The 14,224-nt window shown below is 38.8% G+C and overlaps 1 protein-coding gene across 1 annotated transcript in view; it reads right to left on the bottom strand.

The window, feature by feature from the left end:
* The window catches only part of DCAF7 (DDB1 and CUL4 associated factor 7), a 32,101-nt gene that overhangs the window by 7,934 nt on the left and 9,943 nt on the right, over positions 1-14,224 (bottom strand). The window contains exons 2-6 of the mRNA XM_036754186.1: positions 8,789-8,947; positions 7,472-7,583; positions 6,539-6,657; positions 1,395-1,604; positions 232-349 (exon numbers count right to left, since the gene is read on the bottom strand). Of these exons, the coding sequence (XP_036610081.1) occupies positions 232-349; positions 1,395-1,604; positions 6,539-6,657; positions 7,472-7,583; positions 8,789-8,947 (718 nt within the window). The remainder of the gene's footprint in view (positions 1-231; positions 350-1,394; positions 1,605-6,538; positions 6,658-7,471; positions 7,584-8,788; positions 8,948-14,224) is intronic.

The raw sequence follows: 14,224 nt of genomic DNA, 5'->3' as shown, positions 1-14,224 counted from the left end.
AATTCTAAATCTATGTTCTTATATTACATGCTGAAGTGGTTCACTCTAAATGTATGACTCTGAAAAGAAGGCTTAGCCCCATTTTACAAGTGAGAGGAAAGTCCTGGTTAAGTCACTTTATGTAACTTATGTGACTGAAACTCACTGTTTTACTAGAAAGATTACAGTTCCAAGGGAAAGAAAGACAGAAACTCTCTCTTGCCCCATCTTGCTTTCTCCCTATACGCTTACCTGCAGTACAGATGTGGCAAGATGAATGTGGGGCCCAGGCAATGCCATTGACACATGCTCGGTGGTTGTTTAACCTGGCAACAGGAGTGCAGGGAACTCGTACATCCAAAATTACCACCTGTAGGAAAGGGCAAATAAATGATAGCATTAAGTTCAGTGTGAGGAAGAAATAATATAGAATACAAAAGGAAGTATTTCTTTTTAAAACATTTTTTCTACATATTTTTCTATATATATTTAAAAGATACTAAGTGTTTATGGGCTTCTAACCACTTAAAAAGGCTTCCAGAAGTGGCTGGAATGACAAGGGAAGAAGCACTGAGCAGGGGAAACAAGCAGCATACAGTTCATACAGTTTTCACTTCATGTAAATTCACATTATGCAAATTCAACTTTATGTAAAGAATTCAGAAGGAAACTCACATTCCAAAATAAATCTCCATTATCTTTACCATACAGTGCTGTGTGTGCTCTCTCTCTCTGTTCCTGCTGAGTGCTCCATGGCCTCCTACCAGCCCCCCCCCAAATAAAACCAAACCCGCCCCCCCACCCCAAAAAACCAAAAGCCCCTCAAAAAACAAACTTCCAAGTGAAAGCAGAACAGATGCATGGAGAGACTACCTCTGGATTGGTACCTTGGTTTGAGACCTTTAGTGCAGAGAGAACAGACCTTTGCCCCACTCCACCCACCTGCCCAAGTGTCTGGCCCCTGCATGTCTGTCTGTGTCTATCCCTGGCCTCTGCATGTTGCCCATTTTCTCCTGCCTGTGTCCATTTCTGGTTCCTATGTGTCCATCCCCTGTGATGACATCAACATTGTGCTATACACAGCTGTTACTGCTTTATCTCATCCCTATCTGTAACTCATTTCTTTTTTCAAAGGAAAGGATGCAGAAAGGAATGGTCATGTCTTTTTCAGCTGGGCGAACAAAGAAGAAGGTGCCTGGATTAAAAAAAAGAAAAATCTTTCCCAAGTGACCACAAGCGTACTTATCAGAATTATAGTGGAGGACTAGAAGTAGTATTTTTTGGCTGTAATTTCTAGTCTACAAAACCAAGGGGCAATGGATTACATTCTGAGAAGAATGTAAAATGAATTAGTGGAACAGAACCTCTGCCAACCTAACAGACTTAGTAAGTTTCCACAAGGAAGAAGAACTCACCTCCATTCCATCCATGGCCATTGTGGCTAGATAGTTAGGGTCCTGCTTGTTCCAGCAGAGACGCAGCAGGGGGTGATGCTGTGGGTCTTCATAAATGATGGTACTGTGTTCCAGGTGGCGGAGATCAAACATCCGCACAGAACCATCTGCACCCACTGAAGCAAACATGTCCCTGCCGCCCCCGGCCCGACTAAATGCAATGTCATAGACCTGCTCAGGGATAAGAAAAAACTGTCAGAATCAAGACTAGCTCTCTTTTTCTTCCAGCAGGGAAATCTGTAATCTCCAGGTCATCCAAGTACCAGTGAATCAATTCTGCTAGACTTTAACACAATAGAGGTAAACACAGTGGCAAATGGAGAGTGTGAAATAAGCTCTCCTGCTGTATGAGACACAGAGCCTAAGACTAATGACAGTCTACAGGCCACAGACCATTCCACTAGCACATTCCTTCCTACCTCCCCCCTCAACCAAGGGCAGAGAGTCTGCTCTCCTATGTAGCAGAAACATTTTAAGCATTATTCTTCATACTTGGAACATAGTGGAAGCTAGGGCACGTAACCAATCTCTGCCTTGCTGTTAGATTAACAAGCTTATACTATCTGAGAACTAAAATCCCTTAATGGGTCTCACTTGTTTGGGCTCAGAAAAATAGTCCCAGAGAGTCTATGACTAAAATATCAGTAACAATATAAATACTGAGGATCACAGAATGAGATGTCATCAGCTTAACAGCAGAAAAATTGAAAAATGAGAGTAATGAAGACTAATAACCATCCTACTTCTCCTGTGAAATCTCTAAGAAAGAATCATTAATATGGAGGTGAAAGAAGCAGGTTCAAATCATCATTTTATTTTTTAGGTATTTCTATATTTGCAAATGTATTTAAGCATTTCATCTTTTCCTATGACACAGAATCCTTTATTTTAAATTATGTCCATTATTCTTATTTTATGCTTATTCCACTTCCTGGAGGTGGAGGGGAGGGGGAGCACCTGAGTGATATCCTTAGAAAACATTAAGAAGTCAGAAGCATTAGTAACCTGAATCAGGAAAAGCTTCATCAGTCATTGGTTTAGCACTTAATAGTCATCTCTGCTATGTACATGAGCTGAGAGTTGGAAGTTGTCTCTAAGATCAGGAATAGGAAATTAGTGGGTGGCCCAAAAGAGAGTACATATGGACTTTGAAATAAGAAGAAACAAAGAATCTTCTTATGGTTATCTAGAAGACCTGATGTGATGCATATAGACCAAGGGTAAAAGGTTGCAACTCACCCACCACAGAGGCCACATGGCCACTTGAGGGAACAAAGCCAACATGCTAACTTAGAACGATGCTATGAAGAAGTTTAGCTTTGCTAAAGGGTAGAACTGGCCTAAATAAGTAGATTGTGAATGTGATTCAGACAAACCAAAAAAGAAAGCAACATAGCACAAGGGTTAAAAATTTCAGGTGTCCTAAGCCAGATAACCCCCAAAAAGTGTGAATACATATCCAAAGCCAATAAAGGATGGCCTAAGGTACAGGACAGGAATCTTTGGGAACACATCGCGCAGTGTCATAATTAAGGAAGCCAAGAGGAAAATGAGCAAAAGCCAGGAAAGATGAGGAGTTAAAGTACAGCTTAAAGCCACAATGTGGGGAGATCTTATGTCTTTTAGTTAAAATTAGGAAACGGATACTCAGAGGAACTGAGGATGCTACCATACCTGGAAATAGGCTCTGGGAAGAAATGAGGATATCTGATCTGAAATTTCAGTTGGTGCTAACCTAAACTATCCTGGACTAAAAGTTTGCAGATCCCTTTCATCCAGCCAGACAGAAATAAGGGATAAGATCTTTGACACTGCACGAATCACACAGATCTTTAGCTAGATTACAGGTTCTCACCCTTTTTTGTGTTGTAACAGCTAGCATTTATATAGTACTTTAAGATTTCCAAGTGCTTTACCAATATTGTCCCATTTTATCCTTTCAACAACTCTGTGAAGTAGGTGCTATTATTATCTCCATTGTACAGATGAGAAAACTAGGGTGGATGAGAGGTTAAGTGACTTGCCGAGGGTCAAACAGCTACTAAGTGTCTGAGGCGGGATTTGAACTCAGATCTTCCTGACTCCAAGTCCTGCACTCTATCCACTGTACAATCTAGTTACCATGACTCCAAGTCCTGCACTCTATCCACTGTACAATCTAGTTACCATGGACTGTTTTGGTAGTTTGGTGAACCCATGGATTCTTCAGCATAATGTTATTACATGCATAAAGTAAAATGCACCATACAAAGGAAATCAACTTTACTGAAATACAGTTATCAAAATATTTTGAAAGTCAGCTTATGGACTCCAGGTTCAGAACTTCTGGGCTAGCTGTTAAAGACAGGATAAGGACTGGATCTAGAATTCACTGGTATGAACAAGTCCTAGGTGAGGGAATTCCCTGGACTAATGCAGGCTGACAACTTCTCTGCAACTTCTATGTCTTAGGAAATTGCCAAGGGCACTGGGAAGTTAAGTGACTTGCCAGAATCACAGTCAGTAAGTGTCAGAGGTAAGACTTGAACTTGGGTCTCCTGAGATCTGGGGAGTCCCACTGTTCACTTTCCCACATTCCTTTCAGATGTTAAAAGTTAGGGATTATAAATGTGCACTCTATAAACTAGCTCTATTTTTGTATATATGTATTTTTAGTTTGCTTTGCCTTTACTTCCTAGTATAATACTTGTAAAAAAACTTTGTCCCAGCTCCACGAAAAGGAAAACACTGATTTTACAACAATTTAATCGGGATGGAGGTCATGGGATTCAGTGTGCCACTAAAAGTTTGAAGTAGATGTGATGGCAGCAAAGAGAGCAGTTTCAGAGTCTGTGGAAAGTGAGAGGAGCTGAGATGTTAACAGCGGAAAGAACTAGAAAGGAAATCTAGGAAATAGCTGTGGAAGAGCATGGAGCAAAAAGAGGAGGAGGGAGGAGACCAGAAATGCAGCACTGAGTACAACTATGTCATCCAGGAGAGGAAGAAACAGCCAGCTACATTCCAAAATGTTAGAGGAAGAGGAATAGCTAAGGAAGTTATAAAATCAGCTATCAATTATGAGAACTGCAAAATTACTGAAATAGTCGTTAATGCTAACAGTTCAGCATCTGGATAAAATACACTAGCTAGTAGGAGAATGCAAACGCAGAAGCTCTAGATTACGACACATGATGGCGCTCATCCCAAGTGTTCGCCTAAGGCCAATGGCAAGAGAAGCTTGGTCCACTGTAAGTTACTTCAACACTGTGTTTGCCACAGTCACAAGAGAAGACCTTCCAGTACAGGCATCAGCCCTGTGACTAGCTGGGAAGCACTTTCACAAAGATCCAGTTGGTAAGACAGAGCCCCAAAACCAAGACAGGAAGAGACTCAAAGTTCCCTGATTTTAGCACAGGGGAAAAATAACAGCCCAAAAACTACCAGGAGGCTCAGATCATTTTCTGCAGAGCAGCTGTGCTCTAGTGTAGCTTATTCTAGACCAGCATTCCAAAGAGATCACTGCTATTGCTACATGATCAAGATAAAGAAACCTTTGCCCAGAGGCCCAGGACCTTCTCCTCAGTCTTCTCAGCTGGGCAGACTTCTTTCATTTAACCCCTGGGTAACCTGATAAAAGTTGAATCATCTTATAACAAAAATCCTACTATTAGAAGTCAGAGAGAGGTATGGACCAGGGGAAAGAACAATGCATTCGAAATCGAAGACGACTTCCAGCTCATCCACTTACATGACCTCAGGTAAGTCATATCACTTTTGTGAGCCTCTCATTTCCACATCTGTAAAATGAGGGGGACAGAGTCCATAATCTCTAAGGTCCTTCCAACTCTTTCGATTAACTACAGAAAAATGAAAGGCTGGCCTTTTATTAGTAGTCAACCCCCCACAGTAACCAACAACCTAAAGTCTCTGCTCCAAGATTTAAAGCACAGCTCTTCAGAAGAGACATTTAACACCATCTTTTGGCAGCTTAAGATAAAATGAGAAAGAAGAGCAAATGCTGTATAAGGAAATCAGAGAAGGCAAGTGAGTATTCACAAGAGTAAACATTTAAGATAGCCTCTAAACTAACACAGAAAAATGCTTGGATGTAAACAATTACATTTGTCAAAAAGCGTTATCCATGTCTCTACTCATATTGACACAGAAATGTCAAAATGGATTTAAGTCTGAATAGGAATGACAATAGCTATTAAGTAAACAGAATATCTATAAAAACTTATCTAGAACGAAAAAAAAATTAATGGTTAAGGCTGGTCTGCCAGAAAATTATTTTTTGTCCAAATACCAGGTTTCACTAAGTTGATTATTTCTATACCAAAGTTGCTGAAGAATGCTGCTTACAATAATGTTTTAGTCATAAGAGGTCCCCAACCTGACTTTAACATAACAAAAAAAGCCAGTCTCAAAAAAAAGTTACAACTTCCTGCTTAAAGCAGCTACTTCAAAAGTTGTAGTTTTTTTGGTTAATACGTTTAAGAAATTTATCTGTGGGACAAAGTGCCAAGGCCCCTCTATATAGGACTACAGAAATGAGGGTTGGGGGAGCATAAATGAGACTTTCCTATAATTTACTACAAAAAGGGTCAAAGTGAAAGAACAATGCTGGGGATGAGATGTTATTCTATATATGCAGTGATGGGAAAGAGGAAAGGGATATGCTCACTGTATTCAATAGTGTTTTTCTGGTTTAAATTAAATGAGTTTTTTGGTTGGTGGATATATTTATATTTTACATTAAATGTTTCCAAACTATTTTTTGATTTACCATTAAGAGCAAAGGTTGATAAAGTATGCCCAGTCCCTGCACCTGCTTTCCTATGGCTTATGAACTAAGAATCTGTACATTTTTAAAGAAAGTTTTATTATATTATAAAATGTAAAAACCATTCTTAGCTCTTAGGTTATATAAAAAAGGGAGGGCTCTGATCAAGAGCAATAAAATGAATCTTTTTTTAAAATGGGTCAACTTATTTTCAATTGAATCACGAAGGTAAAGAGTATAATATAATTCCCACAAGATGTAAAACACAGTGGAAGAAGTTTGACATGCACAACAAAGCAAATACAAAGCTACAGAGAACAGAAAAAAGAAAGACAATTATCACCTCTTTGTCATGTGCTATCAGCTGAGTCTTCACATGGCCAGATACTAGATTCACTCTCCCTAGAACCTGACCAGTCTCCAGACCCCAGATAGTGCAGGTTGTATCAATGCTTGAGGTACCTGAAACAACCAATAGAAATGAGCTACTTGAAGTGAGACTATTTCATTCCAAGTTTTCTTTTCTTTACCTGATTAGCCTTGTAACAGCATTCATTCAAATATTTCTTGAGCTCCTCCTCAGTACAAATTAATTTGCTAGGCACTGAGAGGGATAAAGTATAATACAGTACATGATAAAAATACCAACTCTCATTTATATAGCACTTTAAAGTTTGCAAAACACTTTTCTCACAATCACTCTGAGTAAGATGTTGCAAGTATTTTTGGACCAGACCTGTGAATTCATTGGCATAAGGAGCTTCCAGTGAAAGGAAACTCTCTACCAATATAGATCAAACTACCTTATTATCCCTAGCAGCTAGGTAGGTGGTATAGTGGATAGAGTGCTGGCCTGGAGTCAGGAAGCCCTGAGTTCAAATCTCACCTCAGAAAGTTACTAGCTGTGTGACCCTGGCCAAGTTCTTAACTTCTGCCTGCTTCAGTGTCCTCAACTCTAAAATATGTTTAATAATGTCACCTACTTCACAAGCTCGTTTTGATGATCAAATGAGAAAATATAGCATAGTATCTTAGCTGCTCATCCTCCTATTGCTATACTGTAAAGGACTTAGCAGTGTCTGGCACACAGTAGGTGGTTATAGGTACTTGCACTTAGCAGAATGGCTGGCACATAGTAAGTAGTTATAGGTGCTTTCCCTCCCCGGTACTGAGGTGCATCTCAGGCCCACAGTTAGAAAGAGGATTGGTTTTACAATTCAGAACCCAAGTTCCTCCTTTTCCTGTCACAGGTGCTATAACATCTTCCTTCTCTTACCTAAGAGATAAGGATCTACCTCATTCCAGTCAAAGGAGGTCAAGGGAGCACAGAAGTCAGAGTTCTTGTTATTGTTTAGCAAACACTCTAGTCTGGTCTCTGTTTCACCAACCTGCAGGCAATAGAAAAAATTGCTAATAATAACCATTCACAGTGTCACTTAACAGATGTGTTAATTTTTTTAATTAAGTTTTTTTAAAATGAAAATTCACCTTTCTGTTCCACTTTCCTTCTCCCACCCCCACTGAGAAAGCAAGAAAAACAAAAACCCTGTTACAAGTCATGCATAGTCAAGCAAAACAAATCCCTACATTGATGTCAAAAAAAAAAAAAAAGAAAGAAAGAAAGAAAAAGAAGAAATTTCTAAATCTGCACTGTGAGTCCACCACCTCTATATCAAGAAATGGGAGAGCACATTTTCTCAAATCCTCTGGAATCACAGTGGGTCACAATGTTGATTGGAGTTGCTATATCTGTCAAGGTTATTTGTCTTTACAATATTTTTGTTATTCATAGAGTTCTATAAACTTTATATCTCACTAATAAACAACATGGAAAAATACGTCAAAGAAGGCAGTAATAAAACCCAAAGCTCCCAAGTCTCTTTCCAAAAAGCTTCCTCTTTCTCAGTTTACCTAACGACTACTTAATCTTTTAAAATCCTATCCCCAATTTCCTCTAGAACAGTAAGAGGTGAAAAGATTTTCCCATAATCCCCAAACCAAAAATATCCTGCCTGTAACTCATCTACTTAGTTGCCCTCTCTGCTGTTCTGATGGCACAAGCTCTGGTAGGTGTGATTCTATGCTGTGTATATACACTAAAAGAGACATAGTATTTTGTTAAACTTACTAAAATCAATTTGGTGGTAAAGAGGAATAAAGAGCTCCAGACACACAAATATATTGAAGATTTTTACACAGTAACTGTCATTTTTATACAAGGTTACTCAAATCTGTAATTGTCACAGCTATATAAAACCAACACTTCAGATAGTGGAGTCTAGATTGCTTAGAAATCTCCTTGCCTTCTAATTTTTACCCTAAGTCATATTATGTGAACAGAGAGTCTTTGTTTCTCTGTTCACAGGAACACTAGGGAAGCTACACAAAGACTTAGATAGTACTAGAAATGTATGTGTAAAATAAATTTAAAATAAACCTTTAATTTGAATTTTGAAACTTCCTGGGCTAGAGAAACTAAGCTATTCATTTATTTCAGGTTATACTGACAAAGAAAACTGACAGCCTCATATCTATGGGAAACCATGTTGCTGTAATGTCCAATAGGCTAGCTGTTAATCAACACCATACTTACCCTCCACACACGGAGATAGTCACCACTGGTTGCCAACAGATCTGGGTAGACTCCTTTCGTGTCAGGGATCCACATCAACTTTGTGGTGGGGTAAGGATGGTCAAAAGTATTTCTGCAAATAAATTCGGAACTCTCCTCATCTAAACCTACAAGTTGGACCTGGAATACACAAAATTGAATAATATAATAATGTATTTGAATAATATAATAATGTTGGTTTTTTTCCCCATGAAGTAAATCAGTCAGATGATGGTAGAGGACTGATATAAGAAATCACTGGTCAGTGACAGAGGTCCTGACAACCTTACTACTAATCGAGACTTGTAGAGAAAGTTATCTGTTATACAGATATCTATATAGTTTTACAGATGTTTCTTTTAAAATGGAGCTTTTTATCCATCATTCCATTTAAAGTTGAAAGTGGACAGTGAAGGTAAGAAATGAGAAATTGCCTCTGGTTTTGGTTACTTACTTTTCCTTGGAATGGATTTTGGTCACCACTCATTTACATGCTTATCTGTCAACCACTAAATTGGCTCCAGAGGGTTCTGTGACTTTGAACTGCTGAGAAACTGGTGTTTTACTGACCCTGTCCAATGGAATGGTGGTACTTCTTAGTAAGCAGCTATTAGGAGACCGTAAGTCCTTACTCTACAAATGTTTTTGTTCTTAATTTCCTTTCTTCCCTCTAAAACTCCTATCAACTGAGCCACAAAAACATTGTTCTTTCTCCCCATTTCCAATTTTGTATTCATTTGGTGAGCTCAGGTAGGACCAAATCCAATCAAAACAAAAAATATTTATTGAGTTCTTACAGTGGGGGGAATGGGGATACAAAGATGTCTAAGACCCAGTTCCTGTCCTCAAAGACTTTGTAACTGAAAAGCTATAACAGTGAAGTTAAATAATGATAAAACATTTAAATCACACAGTTCAATAAAAGGGAAGAGTTGTCACAAGGAACGATACAGGCTTGACTGCCAAATGATAAAAGCAGTGAGTTTCAAAGACGTAGAGGTCACTTTAGAATGGGTGATCAAGAAGAGTAATTATTTCTTGATTCTTTAGATTGCAGGAAAGACTTCAGAGGTCACTTAGCTCAACCCATCTCTCCTCCAGTCACCCCCAATTTAAAGATGAAGAAAGAGAGGGAAAGTGACTTGGCCAAGATCAAACAGGTCGTAATGTAACAGTAATGTAAGAAGAGAGTCCTGATGCCAAAACTAACTGTTCTCTCTATTATAAGGAAGTATGATTTGGATAGGAGGACATAAAAGAGGAAGGTTCTGAAAGTAGGTGGAACAACATGTACAAAAGTAGATATGGAAAAATTCAAAATGTATTGAAGGTGAATAAACCTGTCTGGAAGATATTTCATGTAAGAGATACAGCTGGATAGGCAGGCTAGGGCCAGACTGTAGGGGCCTTGAATGCCAAGTTAAGGAGTCCAGACTTTACCTAGAGTCAAGTTGAATCAACAAGTATTTACATTAAGTGCTCACTATGTTCAGAGCACTGTGAAGCCACCAAAGATTATTTTAATCTCCTCAAGGGATATGACCAAAGACAGGTTTTTGGAATATTATTCTGCAGTGGCATGCAGAATGAATTGGAAGGGGAGACACTAAAGGAAAGTAAAGCATTCAGATTATTATAATAGTCCAGAAATAAGGTAATAAGGGCATGAACTAGGAACTCAGTAGTGGGAATATAAAGAGATACTGAAAAAGAAAAATTGTCAAGATCTGATGAACCAAAGAACCAAATCAGTATCCTCTGTAATAAAACAGGAAAAAATTCATACCTAATATAGAGAAAATAAAAATGAAGCAGGGGAAGTAGGGAAGCAAGGGCTCAGGCAGAGCAGGGGCAGGACTCAGCTGGTCCTCAGACACAGATTTAATGGACATACAAGTTTCTAGCACTAAGTCACGATACCAGTTTCACAGGTTGGCACCAGTACAAAGAGAACAGTGTGGGGGAAAAAAAGTTTATAAAGCAAATGCTCAATTCCAGCAAATATTTTTTTTTAAATCAATTTCAACAAGGACTAGTTTCTTAGCAATATATCAAAGAGATACATCAATAGCTCCCCATTTCAAATTCCTTAGTCTGGCATTCAAGGCTTTCCACAAATAATCTCAGTCTCATCTCCCACTCCAGCTTCAGTCAAGTTGATCTTCTAACTGCTCCCCTTCAAAGCATTCTCCTTTTCACCATCTCAACATATTTTCATGATTATTGTATCTGAACTTATCTAAATTCTACTCATCCTTTAAGCTCAAGTCTAACCTTTTCTATTTAAATATTCCAAAAATACGACAGCAGGTAACTCTCCCTACTGAACCCATAATATTGAAATATTTGGTAATTATTTGGTAATTTGGTAATTAATCATATACTATTTTGTGAAGTCTCTTGGAGTCATTTCCCCCTCTCCCCCCATATTTGTGACTTGTCTTCCTAACTTTATAATAAGCTCCTTGAGAGGAACGAAAACATCTTTTTTGGGTTGTTTCTATCATCTATTGCACCTAGCAAGTACTCTGAAAATAACTGTTATTTTATACTTGGAAAAGTCCTCTAGGCATTTAGCTGCTTCATCAGGAGAGAATTAATTGCTTCATGTACTGGATAATTTAAGAACTAAGAAATCCTTTAAATTTGGAAAAGGCTGAGGAAATTGAAGTTTCAATTTGGTAGGATCAACACGTGGAGCTTAAATATTCCACCTGAATTTACTGCTTTTATACAAATTTTCTTTACAAACGCTGACTTAAGGCCCAGGATTAACTGGATCATACTTTTAGTTCCTCCTATTCATTGGTTAGCTAGCCTGTTTTTCATTTGGTACCTAAAGAGTAAGAAACAGTAAAAAGAAAAAAAAAAAAAGACATCTTGAGACAAGACAATGAAAGCCACATGGCACTTCCTAAGATATTTGGGAACCAGTCCATTGAACGGGGAAGATGAAGAATACCTAGAACACTCTAAAATTGGGGAAAAAGATGACACTATAAGAGAATGTCATAAATGATGAGTTTGGAAATTGTACTGACTCCCTGGCACTTTTTGCTCATTGGTTGTTCTCCATGGCTGGAATGCACTCTCTCCTCCCCTTTGCTTCCTAGAATCCCTTAGTTTCCCTCAAGATTCTCAGGCACTACTTTCTACATAAGCCTTTCCTGCTCACACCAAATAAACAGGCCCTCTCTGCCAAGCTTACCATATATCTGGTTTGTATGTAATTGTACACACCTACATATGTCCAGGTTTTCTCTTTCATTGGATTGTAAGCTCCCTGCAGTTAGGGACTGTTTTACCTTTATCTTTGTATCCTCATCACTTCATAGCTGGATTACTGGCAAATAATTAGTAATAAAATTTGTGTCCTATAGAGTTTTATAAATGTTGAATAACGGTCGGGAAGATCTGGGTTCATGTTCAGTCTTTGACACTGGCTGAACGACCCTGGGCCAGTAACATGATCTCTCAGGGCTCCAGGGAGAGAGACTCACATCTTTAAGGGCAGAGAGGAGTTTGTCACCGGGGAGGTCCCTCTACCGGAGAAATCTCTAGTACGGTTCTTCTAACCACCCATCTAAAAGACCTTGTCTCCCTTTCTCAGAAAAGCAACCAATCCACAGCACATAGAAGAGAACTGAGGTTGCCCTCAACAAAACAAACTCAAATAAACATCAGTTTACTTTGAAGAGAATGTTTGCAAAAATGAACAGTATAACAGCCAGTTTCCCACAAGAGAATGACCTTGATTTTCAAAGGATTTTCAAAGTCTTGACTTTGAAAAAGACAGAAAATTCTCAAGGAAATCTAAAACACATTAACCTTTGCCCCAGGTTTAGCCCTTAGACTTTTGTAGCAAGAGGAAAGTGTGTCACAGCTGGAAGCCTGGGAGAAGCTGGCAATTCCACTGTAGACTAACTACAAACACATTTGCAAGGGACTAGTAGGAGTTAAAGCACATTCATTCAGCTCTATCCAAATAAAACCCAGACTAGTGAACTCCCTGTGACCAATACTTCCCAGGAAGCAGGAATCTTCCCAGACAGCTATGTCCCTGCCCCCAAAACACTCCAGGAGTATGAAAATTTTACATGTGACCCTGGAGATTTTTGTTCTCATTCCCAGAACCCTAAAGCATCCAAGAGCAGAATAGCAGGTCTTACAAAGGAGATTCAAACAATGTTAACTTCTAAGGGTTTATCAGAATAACTAAAGGTGAAGATACCACAGAGACAAGAAAAACAAACAAAAAGGATTAAAAAGTTCAATAACCCAAACAAAGACTGCACCTCTGTACAACATATTCAGTAATCAGCTCCCCTGGATTCAATAGCCATCTTTACGCAAACGATTCTTGGATCTAACCTCTTTCCTTACCTCCAGTTTTGCATCCCCAACTGCCTATTTGAGATCTCCAACGGATGTCTCATGGACATCTTAAACTCAGTAACTCTTAAACTTAATTCATCTTTCCTTCAAACCCTACTCTCTTTCTAACTTCCCTATTAGAGTACCATCATGCTCCAGTCACCCAGGCTGGCAACCTGGGTGTCATCCTCTATGCCTCACACTCACTTCCCATATCCAATCTATTGCCCAAGCACTGTCGATTTTTACCTTAACATTTCTCTTATGTGTTTCTTTCTCTGCTCTGATAATGGCACCACCCTGATGGCAAGCCCCCATCATCTCATACCTGGACTACTGTAATAACCTTCTAGTTGATCTTCCTCCCCCAACTGTATCTCCACGCCAGTCCATCTGACTCCAATCATGACAAATTCAGGTTTGATCATGTCACTTTTCTATTCAATAAACTCTAGCAGCTCCTTATCACTTCTTGGATCAAATATAAAAATCCTGTGTTTGGCTTTTAAAGCCCTTCATAATCTGATCCCTTCTTAGACCTTTCCAGTCTTTTAAAAACTATTTCCTACTATCTACTCCATGGCCCAGTGACACTGGTATACTTGTTCTTACTCCATTTTCCAACATCCCATGTTTGGAACTCTCTCCCCCCTTTCAAGTAGTCTCACCTTCTGCAAGAAGCTTTTCCCAGTTCTCCTTAATGTTAGTGCCTTCCCTATATACTTATGTCCAATTTATTCTGTATATATTGTTCCTGTACATAATTGCTGTATGTTCTCTCTCCCGCAAGACTGAACTCCTTGAATGTAAGGTCTGGTTTTTGCCTTTCTTTGGGTCCCCAGCACTTACAACAGTACCTGGCACAAAGTAGATACTTAAAAATGCTTCTTGACTCGATTTGACATTAAAGAAAATTAAGGTCTTTTCTAGAAAAGTTCAAGTCAGATCCCACAATTTTCCCACATAAAAGAGGACCTTGATATAAGGCATGAGGGATTTCTCTTATTAGTAATAATAATGGTGATGATGATAGCTAGCATTTGT

Source organism: Trichosurus vulpecula, chromosome 4 (genome assembly GCF_011100635.1).
Source record: "Trichosurus vulpecula isolate mTriVul1 chromosome 4, mTriVul1.pri, whole genome shotgun sequence".
Lineage (NCBI taxonomy): Eukaryota > Metazoa > Chordata > Mammalia > Diprotodontia > Phalangeridae > Trichosurus > Trichosurus vulpecula.
The sequence above is the reverse complement of the archived record's forward strand: the minus strand, read 5'-3'. Positions and strand labels throughout refer to the sequence as shown.